The 24,192-nt window shown below is 42.7% G+C and overlaps 2 protein-coding genes across 2 annotated transcripts in view; one reads left to right on the top strand and one right to left on the bottom strand.

The window, feature by feature from the left end:
* Nucleotides 1-77, bottom strand: part of LOC113974418 (1,25-dihydroxyvitamin D(3) 24-hydroxylase, mitochondrial) — an 8,804-nt gene extending 8,727 nt beyond the window's left edge. Inside the window, exon 1 of the mRNA XM_027697518.1 lies at nt 1-77. This exon is cut by the window's left edge and continues 195 nt beyond it. Within this exon, the coding sequence (XP_027553319.1) occupies nt 1-77 (77 nt within the window).
* A 10,202-nt stretch (nt 78-10,279) lies between these two features.
* PFDN4 (prefoldin subunit 4) lies at nt 10,280-13,412 on the top strand. Its single transcript, XM_027697508.1, has 4 exons — nt 10,280-10,364; nt 11,402-11,509; nt 12,516-12,659; nt 12,992-13,412. The coding sequence occupies exons 1-4, from the start codon at nt 10,341-10,343 to the stop codon at nt 13,121-13,123; spliced, it is 408 nt and encodes a 135-aa protein (XP_027553309.1). The 5' UTR covers nt 10,280-10,340; the 3' UTR covers nt 13,124-13,412.
* The last annotated feature ends 10,780 nt before the right edge of the window (nt 13,413-24,192 follow it).

Here is a 24,192-nt window from a genome sequence, read left to right as displayed (position 1 = left end):
GACGCGGGGGCTGCGCGGCCGCAGGTGCGGGCGGGGAGGCGGCGGAGGAGGAGGAGGGTGATGCCGCAGCCGCCCATGGTGACAGCACGGTGCCAGCGCCGCCCGCTATAGGGACATTTATAGCAGCCGGAGGTGCTGGACTTTCATCGGGGCCAATGGCAGCCCTGGGTGGGGTGGGGTGGGGCGGCTGCCCCGGCCAGGCCCGCGGAGCCCGCGGGGCAGGCAGGTCATCAAAGGGTTCAGGCGAGGCAGGAGGGCACCGAGCCAGCGCCCGCCGCGCCTCCGCCCGCTCCCGACCCGCCGGGCTGCGGGGATGCGCGATCCCAGTCCCCGCTGAACTCCTGGGGATGCGCGGCCCCAATCCTCCGAACTCCCGAGGGATGCGGGGCTCCCGACCCGCCGGGCTGCGGGGGATGCGCGGTCCCAGTCCCCGCTGAATTCCCGGGGATGCGCTTCTGTGGTCCCCCGAGCTCCCGGGGGATGCGCAATTCCGGCCCCCCAAAGTGTATTTTAGGTCAAAGACCGGGAAATATTTGAAGATCAAAAGTGAATAACTTATGATACGTGTTCTTCTACTGCGCTTCTCTTTTGCTACAGGTAAAAGTGAGGTTTGATTTTGAGCTCCCGGGGGACGCGCGGCTCCAGCCCCGCGGTCCCCGCAGGCAGCGACATCGCTCCCTTCCCGAGCTGCCCGGCGTCCGTGCGAACGGTCTCGGAAAGCTGCTGCTCCCCCTCACCTCTCTATTTATTTATTTATTTACTTTTTTTTTTTTTTTTAATTCAGCTTTCTGCGGCCAGAGCTCACCCGCATGAGCACAGAGGGGCTGTGATGTTCATCCTGCAGTGCACAGATGCCAAAATAGTTCCGTCTTCCCTCGGTATTTGCAATTTAATAGGATGGAATAAAAAGTGTCTGGGAGCTGAGGAATACCAAGTTGTGGTGTGGCTCTTACCCTCCTGGGCTGACTAACCGTGGGTTTATGAAAAGGGCACGTGATTTATGGAAAGTGCATCATCAGAGAAGGCAAAATTCCCTTCGCTGTGGGGGTTGCTAGACATTAAATTCTGACAAAAATCAGTTATTGCCATAGTCCTTTAATCAGAAACTGTGCAATAATGCTCAGAGACAAAGCATTTCAGGCTAAGCAAAGGCAGGAGAGGTGCAAGCACAGGTAAAGCTGCCCAGGTCACCTGGGTATTCATCTGCATCCTCTCTGTGCAAGACAAGTCAGGCAGGCTGTGGAACTTACTGCGAAAAGCTACCCGTAAACCAGAGGATTTCCAGGAAAGACAGGTTTGCTACAATAAGGATTTGATTCTCCCCCACCCCACACTATGCTTTTTGTTCTTTCCCAAGGTGCATTTTGTGAGTCAGCTCTTAATTCCCTTTATTCAAGTGCGTGACAGTAAGACACAGAGTGTGCAGATACTCGGGTGTCATGGACAAGGGACAGGCAGAGGATCATCAGAAGATGGGTTTGACACAGAACCTGAGACCCGTAAAGGCACAGGTCTCTAAGTCCAATTAATAACAATAAGACCCCCAAGGTAGCAGTGATCAATGCAGAGAAAATGTGCAAAAGCATCACATCTCACTGCAGACTTTTCCTGGGAGTTTTATAGATCCTTCCCAATCTTGCCCTTCTATTTCAGTGATTTTCTTCTGTGAGATACTATGTGGGCCACAAGATCAGAGCACTTTCCAGGCAGGCTTTAAAATTAAAGCTGGTTGAAAGATTTGTAATTTTTTTCCTAGGGAAACACCACAGGTTGATATTTTTGTGATTTATTTTCTTTGAACCAGCCCTACTGAAACACATCCTGTTGTCTTCAGAGACTGAGTACAGTTCAGGCTCCATTCAGTGATAAGTTCTGAGAAACAAGAAGGGACAATTTGTGCTCTCTGTCTATATAAGGAGTCAAAATGAACTCATTTGAAGGGTTCACAGATTAGTGCCTGTGAAACAATCTCTTCAGAAGAGTCTGGAATAGGCAAGTCAAGACTAAACTGGGCACAGGTCAATTTTTCCATGTTCTTCACAGCTATGGGGAGGAAACCACCCTGTTAATACGAAATCTTCTCTATTAAGCTTTTTTTAAATTACAGAATGGAAAAGGTTTTATTTAACTCCTGCGGTCGTGATGTAACTCCCTGGCAGGGAAGCTGGTGTGTTTGTAGCTCTGCTGGGCCTGGAGCTGGGAGAGCTAATGATTGCCTCAAATTCTGCTAAAGTGCAGTTCCAAGGGCATTTTGAGCCTTCAATTCTTCCTCCCCCTTCTCAAAGGGATCTCAAAAACAAGGCTTTCATTTTAATTTGTGACCTTTAGAACATATCAAGAGTTGTCTTAAGAGTAAAGCAAGAGTTTGCAGCACTCTTGAGCTAAATTTTTGGGGGCATATCTTCACTTAACAGTGAAGATGGTACCATTGTCCCTCAGATGTCTATCCACAAGAATTCCCAATATTTTCTAATATAACAGCTAATGGCAACTGTGAGTGAAAACCCCTTTCACTTCTACACTTTGATGAGAAGTATTTTTAGGTCAAAGACCGGGAAATATTTGAAGATCAAAAATAAATAACTTATGATACATATTGTGTATGTGTTTTGATTTCTGCAGTCTCAGATGTCAGGAGAGAATATTCCTTGAAAAACCATCAACCAGTGTGATACTTCAGGAGAAGATGTGTTGTGCAGGTACAGAAAGGCACCACTAAACTCTTTAATCAGTACCTAAAGTCCAAGTTTTAGAGCTGCTTCATAAGCAGAAGTAATTGCTGGTCTTACTTTTTTGGGGAAAATAGTAACATAGTTTTGAATAAAGCTTGGAAATCCCATCAAGGTAAGATCTCCTCACCAGGGTTTAAGAGACTGAGATGTGCTTGGGAAGCTCATTGAAACACAACATCTGAGCTTCCAGTGAGCAGATCAAAAGTGCAAAGTGAACTAACAGCTTTTCCTGTAGCACACTTCAAATACACTAAATAGCACCAAAATAAGTCCTCAGTGGGAAAGAGCTTTAGGTTGGTGGTGGATTTTCGTTCTTAATACCTGTCATTCCAGGAGGTTTGCTTTGCGACATATTACACCATTCCTGTCTCCTGACCTCTACTCTTTCTCCTTGTTGGAAAAACCTTTTTGCTGATTTGGCCCTAAAATGTTTGTGAAGCCTCTTGTGTTTTCTAAAATACTACAAAATGTAGAAGTGCCCCAGGAGAATGAGTAGACAGTACAGGGAGAGTCTCTGTCACACACAAGGTATTTCACAGTGCTAGGAAGACAAATTGAAAGCAACTTGCAAACTCTGCTTGTTATTGAAAGGTTTTTTTTTCATGTTTGTTTATACACTTTTAATTCTGTGTCTCTTTCCAGCTGAGGATCTTAGAGTTTTGTAAATATTGATGAATTTAACCTCAGCTTAGGAAATGGGAAAGTACAGTAATTCCCATTTCTACAGAAGAGAAACTGAAATGTGTTTGGAAATTGAGACCTCCAAGTTACTCACATTCGCTGTGAAATGAAAGCAAAAGAAATCTTTATTATATTTTTACTTAAATGGTACTTTTTAACACTAAACCTTCTGATATCACTGCATGCTAGATGATTACACTTCTTCAAGGTGACAGGAGCAGTGTGGAAATAAAGGTCTGCTGAGCAAACCAAGACCAAGGTAATCCTTAGAGAGGGATCTAGAAAAACAGAGGTAGATGAATAGCTCAAACTCCAGCAGCCAAGGAATCTTCCAGCTGGCCATGACCTGTTTGGAGATATCTACCTCTGCAATAAACATTGCAACACCCAACTACTGAGGGAGCCTCTAAAGAAGTGCCTGGTGCAAGAAAATGAAGAGACTTCTTGACTTAAATCAAGCACAGTTAATGTTTGCTTAAAAAAGAAAAAAAGTTAAACCATATTTTCTCTGAAGAAATATTTATCATCTGCTTTACATGAACAAGCAATGCCCCCCCTGCCACTTCATTCCCTGGAGAGGTTGAGCTGACAGGGGGATAACTCAGGGAGAAAGTGGACAAGGAAATTGAGGTCCAGGACAAGATGCTCTAACAGTAAGCTTGGAAATACTCAGGGCTTGTCAGGCTCTTCCATTTGATTCTGCAAATTAGAATCACTCCCTGGGCTTTACCAGTTTCCTGTGTCTTTTAGCAACATTGTCCTGCTTGAGCAGGGCAGTGAGTTGTGGTGGTGAGGGATTTGTGCATTAGGATGCTGTGAGAACAAATTACTGTCCCAGGCTGAATATTTCTCTTTGGACAGAACTGGCAGAAGTTTGGAACCTTTCATCACCTTCCCCAAGGCACATTTAGTTTAAAAAGCATTTAGGAATCTGCCAGAACATTTCATCTTTCAACTTCGTGTTCAGGAGGCAGGAATTTCACTCGAGGATGTTGTGCCACCTGAGTGATACTGGAGGTTTTGGTTTCTCTTTACTGGTGTTCAACACTTCCAGGGGGAAATTGAGGGAATTCGGAGTGAACTGCCAAAATCTGCTCCATCCCTGGAAGTGTCCAAGGCCAGGTTGAACAGGGCTTGGAGCAACCTGGAAGGTGTCCCTGTTTGTGGAAGGGAATGGAATGAGATGATCTTTGGAGTCCCTTTCAACCCAAACCATTCTGTGATTCCATGAGTATAGGAATTCTTGGTAATTTTTCCCCATTGGGAAATCAAATCTTGATTTTAGCTCTGCTTACAGAATCACTGTGTTACGATACCGAAAAATTATGAATATTTTCAGTTTGAGGGGAATTGATAAGAGTACAATGGAAGTAAGTGACCAAAATCTGTCTGTCAAAATCAAGGAAAGCTTTCAACTGCAGGAACATTCAACATCCTTTTAATTCAAACAACACTTGAAATTTATAATAAAGTTCTGTGTTTAAATTCTGAAGCTTTTAGTCCTTGTGTGACTGTTTAATTGCCTGTAAAAACAAGCTGTTGTCTGAGTCGTGAAAGAATTTGTTTAGCTGGTTATACAAGCCCTTGAATCAGACTCAAACTCATGCAATTTACTGGATTTGTTGATTAAGTCCATAATGTTTGCACAGATCATTTCGCTTTCGATCTGATGGATGTTTCTGCTGAGGTAAAACTGATCTCACACCGAGCATCTGGAAAGCAAACAGATTCTTGTTTCTTGCTCATCTCCATGTCAGTGAAATGCTACCAGCCAGTTTGCCAAAGGAAAGACAACCATGTTGTTCTTGTACATTTTGCTTACATTTGTCTCACAAAAATAAATAATTCTTGTTCTTCTGCTGACATGTTACAAAGTCTCATAAAGGGTAATTGTGTGAATATAGTCTTTCACGTTATTTTGTGTTATATTCCTAGAATTAGCTTCACAGGTATTAATCTCTGGTCTCTGAATTGCCCTGAAATACCAAGATAATAGGTGATGCTCTCACGAATTTAGCACCTGGAACTCTTGCCAATAACTGAGAAAGATGGGTGAGGAGGTGGATTTAGTGACTAAGCAAACAGCACCTGTCCCTTGAGTTAGAACAGACCCCAGAGCCCCAACTGCTGGTAGCACCTTCTGTGCCATTTGTAGCTAATTCCTTCTGAGTGACACCATCCCAGCTGAGTCCTTTGCAAGTGTTCAGAGGGGAGGAGACCTAGTTATTAGCGTTATCATCATCTTGCCCAAGATTACTATTTGGTGTTAACACCTGGTCTCTAAATTTCCCAGAAATGGCAAATAAATAGGAAGGTTTTTAAAGTTTTTTGCTGTTATGGAGCACTGCTGTTTCATCCCAGGGCAGGGGTAGGGTGAAACAACCCTTGTCTGATGAAAGGTCTAACAGATATGTAAAAGATACTATTAATCCAGAATAACTTCTGTAAAACCCCAAAGAGATGAGTTTGAACTTTAACCGCTGAATTGCTGTGAGCTGAGGGCATTTTGCTTCTATTGTCTTCATTAGAGCCCTAAGAAAATATGAAAACTCTCTCTGCCTTTGCCATTACTCAGTCAAAAGGCACTTGGGCTGTGCTTGGCTGAACTCAATACCCTCTGGGCCACATCCTGGTTCCTCCTGTTCATTGCTTTTGGAGGGATTAGAGCAGACTGCAGCAGTGGGTCATCAGATAAAGCCTTAGCCTGAAATCCAGCTGGTTATTTCAGCTCCAATGCCTCTTCCCTCTCTGGGGAAGAGTTTCAGTTCAGATTCACTGAATGCAACATTGCCCTTGGGAAAACATTTTATGTATTTATTGCTTTATTTGGTAGAGCAGCAAACGAGCACATCTGATGTGTCTCTGAGGAAAACTCTTCTCCCAAAATCTGCTGTGATTCTGACAACACTTTCTCAATCCAGAGGGGAAAAAAAAGAAGAAAAAAAAAAGAGAAAAAAAGGCTTGTACCCATTAAAAATGATGAGTAACACAACAGACAGAACATATTACTGACAGATGCCTGAGAGTTTAGAAACAGCTTTGGATTCAGTGGCAGATAAATTTATTGTGCTTTAAGGTGAGGGAATCCAGTGGGGTGATGGCTGTGGAGGGAACAGGACTCTACTCCTCCTTAGGTGTCTTTTTTAATAAATACCTAGTGACTTGTGAAATTGGCACTGACAGTGCTTCTCTTAAAAAGGAAATTATTTCTACCTTTTTGGGTGCAACTGAAGACCTAATTCCAGGTGGTTTGTGAGCAGTTTTCATTGAAGATGAAGAACCAAATTAAAAAAAAGGGCAAGACTGATATTGTGGCTGAAGGCCCTGTAGAGAGAATTCCAGTACAGGCCACAAAAAAGTTTTTGGAAGACTGAGAGATGTTCCATCACTAGAAACATTTATGGAACAAGATGGATTGTAGAGTAAGAGAGATATAGGGCTAATATTTTAGGCTCTGGAATATTCCCAGCAGTGGTGGGGAAGAGCAGGGTTGCAGAGAGAGCTCTTACCTTTTATTTTAAATAAACCCAACGTGAAGCAACAACAACTGTTCTGCTGGGATAGAATTATGGGATTATAAAGCACTGTGTTTACAGAATATGCTGTTCATGAAGGTGGAGTAAAGGTCTTTTAATGTGCTTAGCCATGAAGGGATTTCCCAGCAAAAGGGAATCTCCAGCTTCCATCTCAGGCACAAACAGAAACTCCCCTTGGCTCCACGGGTCCAGCTGACTCTGCAGAACCATCTGCCAAGCACTCTGGGCAGGGCAAGGACAAGTTTCCCTCACAGAGAGTGAAGAAGTTTTTTGGGATTCCTTGCAGAAAGAACCTAATGCAATTCCATAACTAATGCTGGATATATATGAACATAGGGGAGGGCTTCAAGGGTGAAAAGGTGATGCTGCTTTTGGCAAACAGGAGGGATCCTCTTTCTTTGAAAGAACAAGGTTAGAAATGTGAGAAAAATCTGCCTTCCTTCCCTCAGACCACAAAACAATGACAAACTTTCAGATCAGGGGGAACTTGACCTATAAACACTTGGGAGTTGTATCATTAAGAACTGACACGACCTTTTGGAAAAGAAGAACACCCTCAGAAGGGGATTTTGTTCCTTGAACCTCTGTTCCCCGTGCCACGTTGGTACAAGAAGGGCAGACAGACATTGTGACACAAGGACCTTCATTCCACAGTAAGACAGGTTCTCTAATATTGGGAATGTCAGGCTATTGCCACCCCTGTGCCTACATGATGTAGAAGCTCCACTCCTTTCGTGTACTGGCATAAATAAATGCTGTAATTTTGTGTGGCTTTTGCTAAAAGTGATCCACTTCACAAAAACCAAGTCTGGATAAACCAACCACTTCATCTCCACGAAGTTTTCTCCATTCCTAATGCATCTGGTGTTAACTGTTGACATGTGGGTGTTCCAAGGTGCTCAGAGATGAGAAGGCTCAGGGAAAGGGGGAAAAAGTTTGTCCGTTCAGAACAACTCAGACAGAAAAGAGCACGAGGAGACTCTTTCCCACTGGAAAGATTGCAAAAGGCTGAAGCGAGGAATGTGAAAGTGTGGCAAAGAACCACAAAGGAGACGTGAGATGAGGGGTGTGGAGGGTACAGACAGCGTGGAAGGGATCCCACCAGAGCACAAGGTGAAGGCAACCACACCAGCAACAACAACAAGGACCAGCACAAGAAAGAGCAAGTCCTTTTATGCAACTGAAAGAGAAATGAGGTCACCGAGTTCAGTGGGTTTATGTTACTCCACCGCTGGATGTTTGCACTCGTGCACTGTTTTCACTTTTATTTACATAAGAAAGGGCTCCAGTGAGTTACTCTTGGCAACGTGCTCCCCCCACAAATCCTGCCTGAGCATGTGGGAGAAAAAGATTTATTTTCAAAGCCTTCGAGTCATCGAATTCTTACGAAATCCACTCCTTTTCTCTTGAAGAAAATTGCATTGGCTCAGACCTGACATGTATAATTCAGTTAATCTACCCGAGGAAATAACCGTGGTTTATCCTTATCTTTGAGAAGGGAGAAGACAGATGATTTAGGGAAGAGTAGGAGAATGACCAAAGAGATGAGAGTTTATTCTCTGAGAAAATAGGCTCAGAAATAAGCTTATGTTTTATATAAATTAATAATAGCATAATTCTCTAAGGAGAATTTTTGTGATTACTTTTTTTCCCCTCAGTGGGGAAACAAGGCAAAATGGTGCACCAAAATAAAATGCAACAATCAGCCTGAGGGACTACCAAAATCAAAATATTTTTTTCTATTCTGTTTTTTGTCTTGGTTTGTAACAGGAGTTTTGAAATGAGCAGTCGTTCTGAACTGAAAAAAAAAAAAACAACAAAAACCCCAAAGGTTTTTCATTCAGTAAATATTATAGAATATAATATTATAGAGCATTTTTCTATATCATAGAGTATTTTTCTACTTGTGAAATTTTTAAGGTAAAACCTGCTGCAATCTTTCTCACAAGTAGGTGTGACTTTCTTAAATTTATTCAGCCAAAAGCAGTTACTGAAGGATCTCCCAAAGCAGCTCTACTGTGAAATGAAGCTGAACACCACTGAAGTAAGATCCATCCCCATATGGAATAAAGCAGGAACCCAAACACTCCATTCTCACAGGAATAATAAACTTTTAAAATAGACACTCATTCCTCTGTTGGGTGTTGTCTTTTATTGCTCTCCATGGATCCCCTTCGGAATGGACTTTCATGAGGTTTTATGGAGCAAGGATTCCCCTGCAGGGGCAGGACTGGGTTCTCCCTCAGCAGCAAGGGGTTCTATCAGGAGCAAACACACTCTAATCCTGTGTTTTCCATTGCAATGGTCATTGGATAACATCTGGAGGTATTTATGGTTCAGGTGTTAGGAAAGGGGGGGAGATGTGATTTTGGGTGTCATCAGACAGCAGGGAAGTGCATCAGCCCCCAGATCAGGAACAGGAACCAGATCATTGCATGAAATCAGGGTATTGGGGTTTTAAATCACAGCTGGAGAAAGAAAGGTAATAAACTGTGTGTTCAGGGAGTGGTTTGGTCTTGGGGCTCCAAACTGCTGGAGGACATTCTCAGCAGCTCTGGGCTCAGCAGTCAAACTGCCTGGCACCAAACGCTCTGACCCCAGTCAGGTCCTGGCTCACAGCAAGATCCAAACTCTCTGCAGACACTGCTCAGGGAGATCCAGGCTCTACCCCAGCTTTCCAAACTCTCTTCCAAAACCAGACATTTTTAAATTACACCGTCCAGGGCCCTGGACTGTCCATACCCAAGTACCTTCTTTGGGTCTCAGTCTAAGAGCTTTCAACTGCAGTTCACAGGAGGGTATCCTATCCCATCCCATCCCACCCTATTCCATGCCATGCCATGCCATGCCATGCCATCCCGTCCTGTCCTGTCCTGTCCCATCCTGTTCCACCCTATTCCATCCCACCTCACCCTATCCCATCCCATCCCATTCCATCCCGTCCCATCCCATCCCATCCCATCCCATCCCATTCCATCCCATCCCATCCCGTCCCATCCCATCCCATTCCATCCCATCCCATCCCATCCTGTCCCATCCCATCCCATCCCATCCTGTCCCATCCCACTCCATCCCATCCCATCCCGTCCCGTCCCATCCCATCCCATTCCCGTCTCATGGCGCCCCCTGGCGGTCACAGCTCTCCCTTTCCCCCCACAGAGGCCCCTCCCCTGCTCCCGGGCCGTACCAAGCGCCGCGGGGATGGCCTCTAATTCATTCCATGCCCCATCGCTCCTCCGATCATTCTGCCGTGCTGAGAGCGATGAAGAGGAGGAGAAGACGCTATTCTCGCAGAGTATCCGCTGTCGGGCGTTTTTTCTTGCTCTCCTTCTTTTTCCCAAATCCGCAGCTCCCCCTCTGCGCGGAGGGTGAGTGGTTCAGCCCGACCAACATGGCGGCCACCATGAAGAAGGCGGTGAGTGCGGGACAGGGCCCGGCGGGATTTGGTTCTTTCCCGCTGGGATTTGTTCCCTTCCCGGGGGAATTCAGTCCTTCCCCGACCGCTCCCTCCGTCCGGAGGTTTCCCGCGGCCCTTCACTGCCTGTCCCTGCCCCTGCAGCCCCGGGCTCGGGTGGTCCCTGCCCTGGCCCCGCGAGTTTGAGGGCGTTGCGGGGGCTGTGCTGGAGCGGCTCGTTGTGAACAAGAGGAGGGTCAGGGTGTATATTGGGAAAAAACTATTCAGTGAAATGGTGGTTAATCACGGAATGGTTTGGGTTGGAAGGGACCTTAAACTCATCCAGTTTCACCCCGTGCCATGGGCAGGGACACCTTCCACCATCCCAGGTTGCTCCAAGCCCCGTCCAACCTGGCCTTGGACACTTCCAGGGATGGAGCAGTCACAGCTTCTCTGGGCAACCTGTGCCAGGGCCTCCCCACCCTCACAGGGAACAATTTCTTTTTAAAATCTAATTAACCCTACTCTGTCAGTTTGAAGCCATTCCCCCTTGTCCTGTCACTCCAGACCCTTGTAAATGGTCTCCAGAGAGCACTGGAATGGGCTCCCCAGGAAAGTGGTGGAGTCACCATCCCTGGAAGTGTTTAAAAAATGAACTGTAAGGGAAAGTCTGTGTGGTCACAGGTCAGGGGGGTTAAAATCCTCTGTGGCACATCACAGATAACCACATAAAATATGTTGCTAACAGGTCCCCTGGATGTGTTACACTGTTCCTGCAGGGATTTTGGAACTGAGTGTCCTGTTCAATTGCCAGCCCTGTCCAGGAAACAACCTTTGGCTTTAGGATGCCATGGATGGCTGGTGTTTTAATTGGGTGTTACCCAGCTCAATGTGGGTATTTCTGATGTCTTTCAGGAGGCATTTTAAGGAATCAGATGTATAAGCACAACGTAGTGGCTGCAAGACTATTTTTCAGAAGCTTTGTAGGAGTAATCTGGTAGTGAGATCCAAATTAATGTAAGAAATGAAGTGTTCATTTTGCCCTCTCCTCCTTGCAGGCTGCAGAAGATGTTAATGTCACCTTTGAAGATCAGCAGAAAATTAACAAGTTTGCAAGAAATACCAGCAGGATCACAGAGCTGAAAGAAGAAATAGAAGTGAAAAAGGTATCTTTGCTTCAGATATCACATGTTCTTCATTGCCCTGAATCAGTTTTCAGCTGTAACAGAAAATAGGGGCTGTGGATTGCTGTGAGTTGAAGTAATGCTTTGATTCTAATATGGGGTTTCTGATACTTTGAAAGTAGAGAATGGTGAAGTGGAAAAGAATTAACAAGAAATAAAGATCTCTAGAACTGTTCTGCGTGCAGTTCTTGCAAGTCTTGAGCTGTCATATTTGAAGCATTATCTCTCTATAGTGGCTGTTTGTAGGGCTCTTAGTATTTCCTGCCTGAGATTATTCATATTTATTCTGTCTTGAGCCAAAAAAGCAGTTGTTGGTTACATTCTTTTGATGTGTTGGCAGACTGTCATTAAGAGCACAGAGGTTTTATTTTGCTGGGCTGGAGAGGATACATCATTCTCATTATTAAGTCACTTTCCTTCAATATCACCCATAGAATTTCCAAAGAAGCTTTACTGAGTATTTACAAACTGCTACTACTGGCACAAAATGTTTTTTGTAATTATTTTGCCTGATATGTTCATGTAAAAACGTTCCTTTTTATTTTGATATTCCATTGATGGCTTAAGGTGCTGGAACTCTGAGCAATCTTACTTTTGCAATTAAGTAATTAACATTTACCATTTTAGGTACTTTTCTTTTTGTTCTTTGGCTAAATTAAAAAAATCTTGTGTAAAAGCATATTAGATATTAGTGAAATTTAAATTTGCTGTAGTTCCCTTGTCTAGACAGAATTATGGTATTAATGACAGATAATGAGTATTGACCAGGAATTTCTACTGGATTGAATTTAATACTGATGCTAAATTACAGCTCTGGAATTGTTCCATTAGATATTCTGATGGTAGGTGGGATTTATGCCCCAAATCCAGACTCACTGAGTTCCTTGTCCAACTGGTGGCATGACATAAGTGTTCCTTATCCAACTGTGTGCACTGAAACACTTGACCTGGTACAAAGGGAGCATCTCTCTTATATCTTGATAATTAGAAACAACTTCAGAACTTGGAAGATGCTTGTGATGACATCATGATGCTGGATGATGCAGATTCCCTTCTGATACCCTACCAGATTGGGGATGTCTTCATCAGTCATTCCCAGGAGGAGACACAGGAGATGCTGGAGGAGGCAAAGGTGTGTCTGGGCAAACGGGAGTTCCTTGGCTGTCCTGTCTGTGTGCTGAGCACTGCAATGGGGTGATCTGTCCATCCTGTGAACCTTTGACTTCCTAAAGTTTGATTTGGGATTTGAGGAGGGGGAGTGGATTTAGGATTTGAGTTGTGTGTGCACGGTAAATCCCAGCTGGGCTGTCAGATACAAAGTCACGCCAGCCTTTGGCCCAGCAGGAAATCCTGCAGCCTGACTGGGCCCTCAGTTGGCACAGGGGCACCTCTTGGTTGGTTGTATGTTGTGACAAACATGACTTTCTTTTATATAATTGGTCGGGGGTTTTTTTTCTCTTTCAGAGAAGTTTACAAGAAGAAATCGAAGCGTTGGAGTCCCGAGTGGAGTCAATTCAGAGGGTCTTATCTGACCTCAAAGTTCAGCTCTATGCAAAGTTTGGAAACAACATAAATCTTGAGGCTGAGGACAGTTAAAGCTTTTCTAAATACAACATACATTTTTTCCTTAGTTTATTAAATGTTTTGATAACATTGTTTTCAATTACATTTGAAAAAAAAATCCACCACTTTCTTTTTGTTTTTTCTTTTTTTTTTTTTTTACTTTTCTGTCTTGGGTTCCATATATTTAATGAGAACTTTCTTATTTTGGTTACTGCAGTTATTTATTTGTTCAGGAAAGCCTTTGCTTCATCCTGTTGGTAAAGCATCAAGATTGGAATATTTGCATTGTTTATTAAAGTAATAAAGTCAGGCATGTGTTGTAGTTTCCTTGGTCTTGTTTTCCACTCCTGAAAATGCTTAAGTATAAAAACAACAGGAATGGGGAATTTTTGATTTGCACTGTGATGGCTGTTTGATAAAAGCTTCTCTGGGCTATACATGGCAGGATTCAGCTGTGATGCTCTTTAGCTGGTTTTACCAGCCTTCCTGGAACTACTAAATGCATCTTTTGTGTTTTAGTCTTAGCTCAGGCAGCTCAGGGATCAGTGTTTGCACTGATAACTTGGTGCACAATGTGGCAGCAAATTGACAGAAGAGAAATAAAGGCTTTTTAAAGCTCACACTGATATTGAAGAAAAGCTTTTGGAGTCACCATATTCAGTCATTTACTACTTTGGAATCACAAAAGATGCTGTAAGTCACAGTAGTGAGTCTCACCTTCTAATTTTCCTCAACAGTCAGTTTCTAAATCCACATTTATAGACCAAATTGATGTCAGAATTGTTCCTGGGTGATGTTGCTATGTCAGCATCAATCCCTGAAACTACACCTCCATCAGTAGGTGGAGTTGAATGTCATTTTAAATGTCTTAATTGGCTGACTCCTCACAGCCTTAAAAAAAAGGTGCTGTCTCAATTTTGGACTTTTGGCTGCTTTGATTAATGTATTTCTCCACCTGCTCAGTATGACTTGACTTTTAAAAATTAAATCTTAGCACACTTAAATCATCTTTCTAAGCTATTTCCCAGAACAGTGGACAGAGAATTCAGCTGGCCAAATATTAATCTTCAGCTGCTATTCTTAATAGAAATAATCAGATTATGAGATGAGTGTATTTTTATAAAATTATTAATACCAAGCAATCCTGTGTCATTTGTGCAGCATCTGCTCTTCAAGCAGTGTGAATGTTGTGGTTTCAATTCAAACCTGTGCCTGAGGAAACTCCCAAGTTTTTCCTTATTTCCTGAGTGAATGGTTCAGCTCCTCTTCAATACAGTGTGGCTGTTGCAGCCACGGCAACTCTGCTGCTCTCTCGGGGGCAAATTTGGTGTATTATCCAACATCCAGTGCACTTTATAAACCAAAGAAAATGTGACAGAGTTGTTTTTCCCGGGTGAAAACTGCTGGAGTTTGATCCATAACGAGCAGCACCCAGCAGATGGCATCAAAGAACTGGGAATGCCATTTTTTTGGCAAGGCCATGCCAGGCTGGGAGCGCCACTGCTGGTTTTAGTGAAGTGAAGCTTTGGCTGCAGGGATCACAGATCATTAATTGGTGGGGAGCAGTTTAAAATTCCCTGCTGGGTGACTGCTGTGCCAGCACTGCTGTTCTGAGCATGTCACAGCTCTGCAGGTGTTTCAAAGGATTGGGATTTCCAGGTAGGCCACAGTATGGATATGGCTTCATTATGGAAAAGTCATGGAATGGTTTGGGTTGGAAGGGACCTTAAAGGTGATCTGGTTCCAAACTCCCAGCCATGGCAAGGTGTGGAGAGCTGGCATTATCCCTGCTCTTCTTTGCTCCTAAAAGTGCAGTTTTCCATGTATCCAGTGCTGGTGTTTAGGGAAGACCATTAGGGAGTGGCAGAGGTCTGGTTTTGTGCCACCATCCCCTTATTGTCTCTCTCTTTAGGATTTTATGTGTGTGATGCCTCTGGCCCATTTGCTTATTCCTTACTTCATAAATGTAGGTGCCTTTTTGCCCCTGGGGTGTCCAGTTTCCTTGCATGGTTTGGACAACTGTGGTTGCAAGTCAGGCAAGTAATTGTGCAACAGAATTTTTCAAATTAGCCTCTGAATTTTTGTAATTTACAGAAATACTGTGCCAGGCTATCATTTGATATTTTTATATGTGTAAAAGAGAACATGCAGGAAACAGTTTTTTACTTCTAAGTTGTCATTGTAGAAGTTAATTTGCAGATTGTACATAAAGTATTTGATGGCAGTAACCTTTCTCCTCCCTTGTGAATATTTTCAGTTGTTTTTCAGTTGGCATTTATCCTGTTTAGCACCCCACCTTCTAAGTACTTTTTGGTAGACTGGAAATTTCTGTTTTCTCTTGCAGTGTTTGCTTTACTCTGCCTGTGTTTGCTTGTCTCTGGGTCAGATAATAGAAGTCCATGAAAACCTGATGCTCTGTGCACTCCCTATGTCGTGAATCATTTAGCTGCACCTGACAATATAAGTTTTTAAATATCTTTGTCAGAATGCAAATAGTTTATTGTCATTCTCTGTATTGTCAAGGGAGTGACATTTGTAAAGCACCTGAAAGCTGAAATGTGCCATAAAAGTGCTGTTACTTTAATCTGAGGGCATTTAGAGTGTTGGCCAAGGATCTCTTAGTGTTTGAATGAACTATTCAGCTCCATCTTTGGATTAAAACACAATTCCAGTAGTGGTTTTGTTTTGCAAGTCCCAGAGCCCCCCCTGGCTGGGCTGGCACTTGGCTGCAGCAGTTAGAGCAGGTAAAGCAGCCAAGCTGGGGAGATCCAGCTCATTTCAGGGCCTCATGCTAAGGAAACTCAACCATTTCTCCAAGCAGGTTGGTGAAACCTCTGTCAAACATGGTAGGATGCAGTTACTGTACTTATTGTATTTTCAGAGCCTTGTTTGTGATTCTTTACCTCGTCATCTGATATAAAAATGTTTTCCACTTGATGGTCTCCAGCATAACCTTCTCCAGTGGAACCTTCATTGGTGCACATCACTTTTGTAGAGCAAATCCTTGGATCCCTTTACATTCCATCATACAAACGTGGATAATTATTCAGTAATTTTAGGAAGTGGTGTGTAGCTGAAGTACAGATAATTTTGTGGCAATAACTGGGACTTCATGGAGCAAAAAGATCCCGAGTTCTGAATACTAAAGCCAGATTTTCTGTAGGAACAACAGAATTGAGCAGTTTGGTTTGCATGAGTCAGTGGTTCAGATAATTTATCTAATGTTATTCTAATAGTCTGATTCATGAAAGAGAAAAAAATAGGGATGTATAGAGGCATAATGAGGGCTGACAGGAATTATTTACAACCAAGTTTGTCTTTATTTAGATTGTATGAGTCATGCAGAAAAACAAATTATTTTGTAATTAAACATTAGCTGCTGATGGGGCTGCACAGAACACAGAGCACCAAACACAGTGGCCAAGGAGGATTTCCTCAGCAAGAGGAAAATTCCCTGTTTGCTTTGTCAACACAGCCCAGCACAAGTGAGGGAAAACATTGTTCAGTGGATTTTTACATTCTGTCAGGTGTTACCCCTTCCAGCACAGAACATCAGTCCATCATATCAAGTTTGGATGATTTTCTTGCCTTGTTTTCTGTAGCAAAAGGACTGTGCAGACCAGACTTACAATGCTCTGGTGAAGTTACAGGTTTGGGGTTTTTTTTTTATTATATTTAGAGTATGTGGACATCAGTGTGAATTAAACCAGACTCACAGGTCAGGGCTGGCCTTTGAACAACATCACTTTATGTATTTATATATAAGACCTGAGTGCCTTTGGGTAACAACAGTGGTGAATCAACTCCGATAAAAATTATTAATCTCAACACACATGGCCAAGGACTTGATGGCAGTTTTCCACCCAAGACTGCTTTTTATTAACACTTGGGGGGAAAATAATAAAACTTCCATTTCTGTTGTGAAAGCTCCTCGTCCCCCAGTTGTTTAATATTGCTGTTAAAAGTCCACCCAGGAAAGCTTTAGTTTGCTTCTGAAAGTGTCTCCCAGCAACGGTGTTAAACGTGTCAGTGATCTCAAACAGCCTCTGGGCAAGATTTTAAACAAGTCTTGACTCCCCTTGTAGGGATTGAAGAAGTGTTCATGTGTTTTTCATGTGTGTGCTACCTGAGAGAAATAATTGTGATAACTGAAGCTCTTGAAAAGAGGAGCAATGGATGTGTTGGAGATGTTCAGCATAACATTTGTAGTGGCTGATTTTTACACTATGCAGAAAATGCTGCTACAACACCTATGCAGACAAATATGAATATTAAAAATCACTATTTTTGAAAATGGAACAAAATTATCTTCACTGTATGAGAATTTTAGTCATAATTACACATTTTATTGCAGTTGTGATCTTTGAATTTAGGAAAGTGGTAGAAAAATCAACTGTAGAATTTGTTTTATTCGTTAATTTATGTGTTAATTTGACAGAGCTACAGTTGAAGATGTTTTTCTTTCTGTTTTCTCCACCCTCCAGTGGTACAGAGGAGCTGCACAACAACTTGTGGGTGTTACTGTGAGGTTGCAGAAGTTTTGCAATTGCCCTCTCCCAGATTATCCTCCTCACAGTTCATTCCTGTGGGATGTAGCCCGGGAGGAGATCATGGTATTTATGAATAGTCAAGGAGTGCTTTATAACACTCATTTTTACCTCTGCAGTCACTTCTCACAGCTCATTATTGCAGGTACAAGTATTGTGGGATGAAGAATTGGTTATATGATGCTCTCTATTGTGGGTTGGTTGATTGTGGGTTTCTTGTTTTCTTTTTGTTTTTTAAGCTCTTGAAGAAGAAACAACTAGAGGGCAAAAAGTACAAATGTATAGTCAGCTTTGCATTGCACACAAAGCTCAAAAAAAAAATCACTATTTTACCTGTATGATACTGAACTGTGGTAGCCAAATTTATCTCAGATGAGACTTGGAACTAAGCTAATATTTTTATTGCTCCCCAACCAGTGGCACTGAGCTGCTGCTTTGCATTTTGTACCTCTAGTTTGGACTTTGGAAGCTTTCCCTTCCCAGCCAAGGAATGTGTGTATTTATGGTGCTGCTTGGTGACACCAGTACAGGAATGTCACATCAGCTTGGCTTTTATTTATTGTCACTGCCTGGAACTTCTTGACACATAATTTTATTGCCATTAGATTTGATATGACAAACATCTAATAAAATAAAATTGTGTTTCATTTAATATCAAAGCAAAGATTTATTTAATATTGTCACGAAGTTTCAGCTGATTCCTGTTGCTGTGGCAACATGCAGTAACTTGGTGGTTAGTTTAGGAATTAGCTCAAGAATTCCCTGAGTTGGATGTCAAAGAGGAATAACTTGCAGAGCTTTCCTTATACTGAACAAGACAGGAGGGAGAAAGATCCCAGACTCTTAGACTTGACTCTTGGCTCTGCTAAACCCCCCCTGAGGGCACCAGACACTTTAGGGCAGAGGAAGGAAGTGAATTAAACATAAACTTCACCAATCTCTTGTAATCTGGTGAATGTAGGACCAGAATGTAGGTCAGTCCAACTCTTATCATTAATTTAATGTTTTAAGGCATAAACCAACCATTAATCTTCAGTCATTGAATATTTTCCTGTATCCTACATAAAAGTCACACAAATAATCCCTCTGATTGAGGAAATCAAGGCACCAGTTCTCCAGGCTGAGGGGCTGCACAGACAGAACATTGCCATAGACTAGTTTTATTCTTACCTCTCTTTTGCCCACTATGGGTTGTTCCTAAAGGAATGGCATGGGCTGGAAGGATATTAAAATAAGCTTTTGTGGCCTTTTTGACACAATCATGAGCACAGGGCATTCCAGGACTGCATTCTGACCCACTACAAGAACTGTTTGTTTTGATTGGATGCTGTGAGAATATAAAAACACTTTAATGTCTTGTTTTTTGAACATTTAACCAAAATCAGCATATGCTTCTGAAATTTCTTTTATTAATGAAATTCCTGTTCAGTTCTTTTTCTCCTCCTCAGATCAGCTGGCTGTATTTACTTATCTGCCTCAGCTATTGCAAGGGTGAATTAGTCAATGTTTTGAGAGCTTTGTAAAGCATCATGTAGGTGTCAAGATTTTAAATAATCTCTCAGATAGCATTTATCACTGTATTTAATAGGCTTTCAATTAGAATGCCAATTAACACTGATTTGTTTTAAGGAAACAGACATAGTTTTAATTACAGCATGCACATCCAGCCTGGTATTTAATTGCAGCAAGATTGCTGAAGTGCTGTCTTCATCCCTAGATGCACAAGGACAAAGCTTTTACTTAATTCTCTGTAATTAGGATGAAGTAGGAACATTATCCCAGCAGGTGCAAAAGAGCTCAAAAGGGAAGGGCTGAGGAGCAGGTTTTTGTGGCCTTGCTGCTGAATTGCTGTGATTTTATAGAGATTTGCCCCAAAATGGGATCTGGGTGCCTGCGTTTGTTGTGCTAAATCACAAGCACGGGCTCAGGAGAAGCTGGGATTAGTTGTAGGGAAATCTTCCTCTTCTACTGCAGAGTTCACCATCCTGGGCTGAAATTGTTCATGGCCAACTTAACTGGAAGCACAGGAAGCACATGGAGCTGTTGGAGAGAGCCCAGAGGAGGCACCAAGATGATCAGAGGGATGGAGCAGCTCTGCTGGGAGGAAAGGCTGGGAGAGTTGGGATTGTTCAGCCTAGAGAAAGAAGTTTCAGGGTGATCTAATTGTGGCCTTCCAGTGCCTGAAGGAGCTACAGGAAAGATGGAGAGAGACTATTTCCAAGGGCCTGGAGGGAGGGGACAAGGGAGAATGGCTTCAAACTGCCAGAGAGTTGGGTTAGATGGGATATTGGGATGAAATTCCTCCCTGTGAGGGTGGGGAGGCCCTGGCACAGGTTGCCCAGAGAAGCTGTGGCTGCCCCATCCCTGGAAGTGTTCAGCCTGGTCTAGTGGAAGGTGTCTCTGCCCATGGCAGGGGGTTGGAAGTAGATGGTCTTTAAGGTCCCTTCCAGCCCAAAGGATTCTGTGATTCCATGTTTCCATGCCCAGTGCCTCAGGGAAGCAGCCCTCTGGCACACACAGTCAGGGTGCAGATCCTTCACTGCCCTTCACTCTGCCCTCAGGTTCTGGTCCAGCAAAGGGCTGAACACTCCATGTGATCCCACTAAAAAGAATAGCAGTATACAAACATTTCAGAAGTTTGATAACAGCAAAACAGTTTCCTAAATCAGGTGTTTAATTTGCAGTATCTGCACACCAGAGCCCATATTCAGTATTAATTCTTTTCCATCATGCTCTCAGATGTCACTTTGCAAGTCATATGTGCATTTCCTTTTCCCTTGGCACGTGCTATGTTGGTATTAAAAGCTGCTCTGATTTATGGTTTGTTTTTTTTTGTCCATTTGAAAAGCACATTGAGTCAATATGTCACCTATCAGCACTGCAAATCTCCTGCTTCCAAGTGTTGTGATCCAGGGCAAACTGCAGGCTTTGAAGTTTTAATACAATAATCCCCTTCCCAGCCAAAGGAAAGGTTTCAAGACATCAATTTTCAGTGTGTTATGACTACAAAAGCTGTGCTTCACTAACTACAGCTCGAGCAAGGGCACCTCTGGTGCCACCTCTCCCAGCTGAGGGTTGGAAGTGTAGATTTGGGAGACAGCATTGTAAGTAGTGACACCAGTAGAGCACTGGTGGCATCTGAAGGCTCCTGTAACAATCTTTACACAAATCTTTATCTTCTCACAAACAGGAGCCTGAGTTTGTCTCAGTGACTTATCTGGTGTCAGCTGTGCCATGCACAGTTACACGTGGAGTTTTTGCAACAGCACAATCAATTATTTGCTTAACACCCCCCCAAAACTCACCATCATCATATTAAAACCCCCTTGACTTCAGGTTAGTCTTCTTGCTGCTCAGTGTTAATATTCTCACATGCCTTTAGAAATCAGTGGCTAAACACTGAATTCTCAGTTCTTAGACAGTGCTCAGGATAACTTTAATACCTGCAGTGTGGTACCTTCCCACCTGAATGTTTAAGCACCTCTTTTCTCCAAGATCAGTGGTTAAAAAGCTGAAGATTGAAGTAATTTTGAAGCAGAACATGACCAATGTCTGGACTGTGGGCCATGTGCAAAATGGAGCAGACTGAGCTTTTCAGCCCCTTCTGCAAAACAAGGCTAAAATAAACCCAGAGTGGAAAATAAATTGAGCTGATGATTTGATTGCACCTAATTTTCACTGGCTTTGTGTCATTCTGCATTCACAGCATAACTCCCCTCGTGCTCAACTGTAAACATTTTGTTCTCATTGATTCCTCTTCTCCTAAGGAACAACTTTATCCATCAGCATCAAGAAGAATATGAATGTGCAGCCCCTGTCCATGATAATTGTTATATTTTCAGGGAAAAGCTGCATTGGAATGCTGTTAAATTCCTGGCACACACTCTGAATTTGAGCAAAAAAGATAGACCCAGTCTTGTGAGTCATTTTCTTGATTGATCTAATTTACCTTGAAGGTTAATGTATTCTAAACTAATTCAGAGATTAATAACCACTTAAAGGTATATGAAAGACATTTAACTGTATACCAGGCGAGTATTGTAACCCAGTTTATTATCTCTTCAATGACTTTGGGATTTCATTTGATGAGATTTAAGAGTTATTTGATTGTTTGATGCACAGAGTGGTGGGTGCAAAGTAAAAAGGTGTTTTCAGAGCTCACTGGATAATTCTGAAAAAGGGATGTAATTCTATTTGCTTATAGTGCATAATTAAACCCTTCATGTTCAAGGTGATACTGTTTTTTCTTATGACATTCATTAAAGTGCTTAGTGATTAAATAATTGGACAAGAACAATGCTGGACCTGTCCATTCTCCAGCCTGCTTTGACTTCTGGGACAACAGAACTGATGCTGCTGCTCTTCCTCTTTTTTTCCAAGACTGCACCAGAACACCAATGCAGAGCTTTGCCTTTATCTTAAGGAACTGTGCCCAGTTTAGGCATTAACTTGTTTAAAATAAAAAGTGCAAGTTTTTTTTCATGCCTAGTGGCCTCCTTCACACATGATTTGTGGCCTGTGAACTTCCCTGCGTGGTGCTGAGGATCCACTCCCAGAGCAGGAGCTCAGTTCTTTATAAACAGAGGAGGGAGTTTGATATTTAAAAGTGCTGAACATCTTGAGCTGCCGGAAATTGGTGAGAGTTGCAAGTATTAAGGAGCAGCAGGGAACAGATCAGGCAAGTAGCATCTGTTTACTGTAAATATTTTGGTTTCTGTTTACAGCAGACAGGTACCAAAATCGTGAGCAAACAGGCACATTGATACTTCTGAGTACTGTGTGTGATCCCACTCACTGACCTTTAAAAACCACAGAGGTGGCATACGAGGTGTTTTGTTGCTAAGAGTGTGGGATCCTCGCTGTTTGTACAGCTTGGATGGTGTTTTATCTGGGTTTTTATCTCAAACCACTGTTGCATGAACACTGAATGCACAATGAGCCCCTGGCTGCCTGATTTATGTCTCCAACTCCTCGTGACTTCACAGCTCATGAGTGTCAGACAAAACTGAGCCCACATTGATTTATGAAAGGTCATCAATAAAGGGTGACAGAATAGGGCTGGTCTAAAATCAGGGCTCTGTGTGCAATTCTGGGCTACCCAGGTACTCAAAAACCTGCTCCATTCCTAATCCAGCCAAGCAAACAGGGTTATAAAATTGTTATAGATGAAGAAAGCCCACCACAGGCTCTGTGGAGATTCAGGTAACACGTGGGAATCTATGCATAAGCTCTATAAATAATACAAAAGCTTTCAATTTTGAGGTTCTGCTGGGCTGTTAGAGGGAACAAAAGGCCTAGAAAACAGAGAGCTTTGTTCAGAGTCAATAAAAAAGTACTAAGAATACTAAGACAAATACTAGGAAAGAATCAAGTGGATGAACTGGTGAATAGATACAGAAATTATTAGAAAATGCAGTGTACTAGGGCCTTGCTGAAGAGACATGGATGTGTGTTGAAATGGTCTCTCAGGGCTTGCTTTGTCCCCTCAAAGTGGAAAACACGGGAAAGGCAGGATTTCCAAAGTGCCATTTTCATCACCATTGACAAATTAAAAAAAAAAAGAAAAAAACCAGGAAAAATGATCCTGTCTTGGGGAGCACCACTGGAATGCTTTCTTGAGAAAAATATAGTCAGGACTGGCCACTTGACTCCTGATTCAGCTTAAATTGCAGAAGACATGCAGCCAGTGAGGGATTTGTCAGAAAAACAATTTTTTTTAAAGTTCTGACTTTGCATTTTTAATGAAAAATGCACTTTAGCTGCCAATATTAGCAGCAGATATTTCCTGTAAATTAGAAAAGAGGACAAGAACCAGTTCAGAAATCACTAGCCCAGGTTCCTCAGAGCCACATCCAACCTGGCCTTGGACACTTCCAGGGGTGGGGCAGCCACAGCTTCTCTGGGAAACCTGTGCCAGGGCCTCCCCACCCTCCCAGGGAACAATTTCTTCCTAATATCCAATCTGATCCGACTCTCTGTCACTTTAAGTCACATTGATTTGCTGGTAATGGCCCCACAGAAGCAAGAACATACCTCCCCCCCAAAAAATGAAGCTGATTATGAGCTTGATTTCAGAGGTATGGGCTCATAATAAACCTGGGGAAGGAGGACATCATGCATGTCATTTTGTATCACAGCCTGCCATTAGTCATTGTAATTCCAACATATGTTAGCCACGAAAATTCCTGCTCTTTTGGAAATACATTATTGGAGGGTGTTCTCTTGGACAAAGAACTGTCAAATATCATTAGCACAGCCTGTCCATCTTTCATGGTTCTTTTTTTTTCAAGAACTAAAGCTTGGAGGCAATATGGTATCAGCCTCTAGATTAAATTAAAGGTCTGCAAAGTAGATACTTTATCTAATTTTCTATGCAAGAAAGTACAGATTTGCTGCTGGTAATGCAGAGAGCTCAGGAGAGATTTCATCTGCTCACCACATGGTGCACTCGGGGGAGGAAGATGTTTGCTTTTAAACCATTTTAAAGCAGAACAGCCTTCCAGGGAGCTGAAACCGTGAGGATCATACAGCTGGTGTTATATCTGGAGTGGAAGG

This window comes from Neopelma chrysocephalum, unplaced genomic scaffold, assembly GCF_003984885.1.
Source record: "Neopelma chrysocephalum unplaced genomic scaffold, ASM398488v2 Primary Assembly neopelma1_119, whole genome shotgun sequence".
In the NCBI taxonomy this organism is placed as follows: domain Eukaryota; kingdom Metazoa; phylum Chordata; class Aves; order Passeriformes; family Pipridae; genus Neopelma; species Neopelma chrysocephalum.
This window is presented reverse-complemented; position numbering and strand designations above follow the sequence as displayed.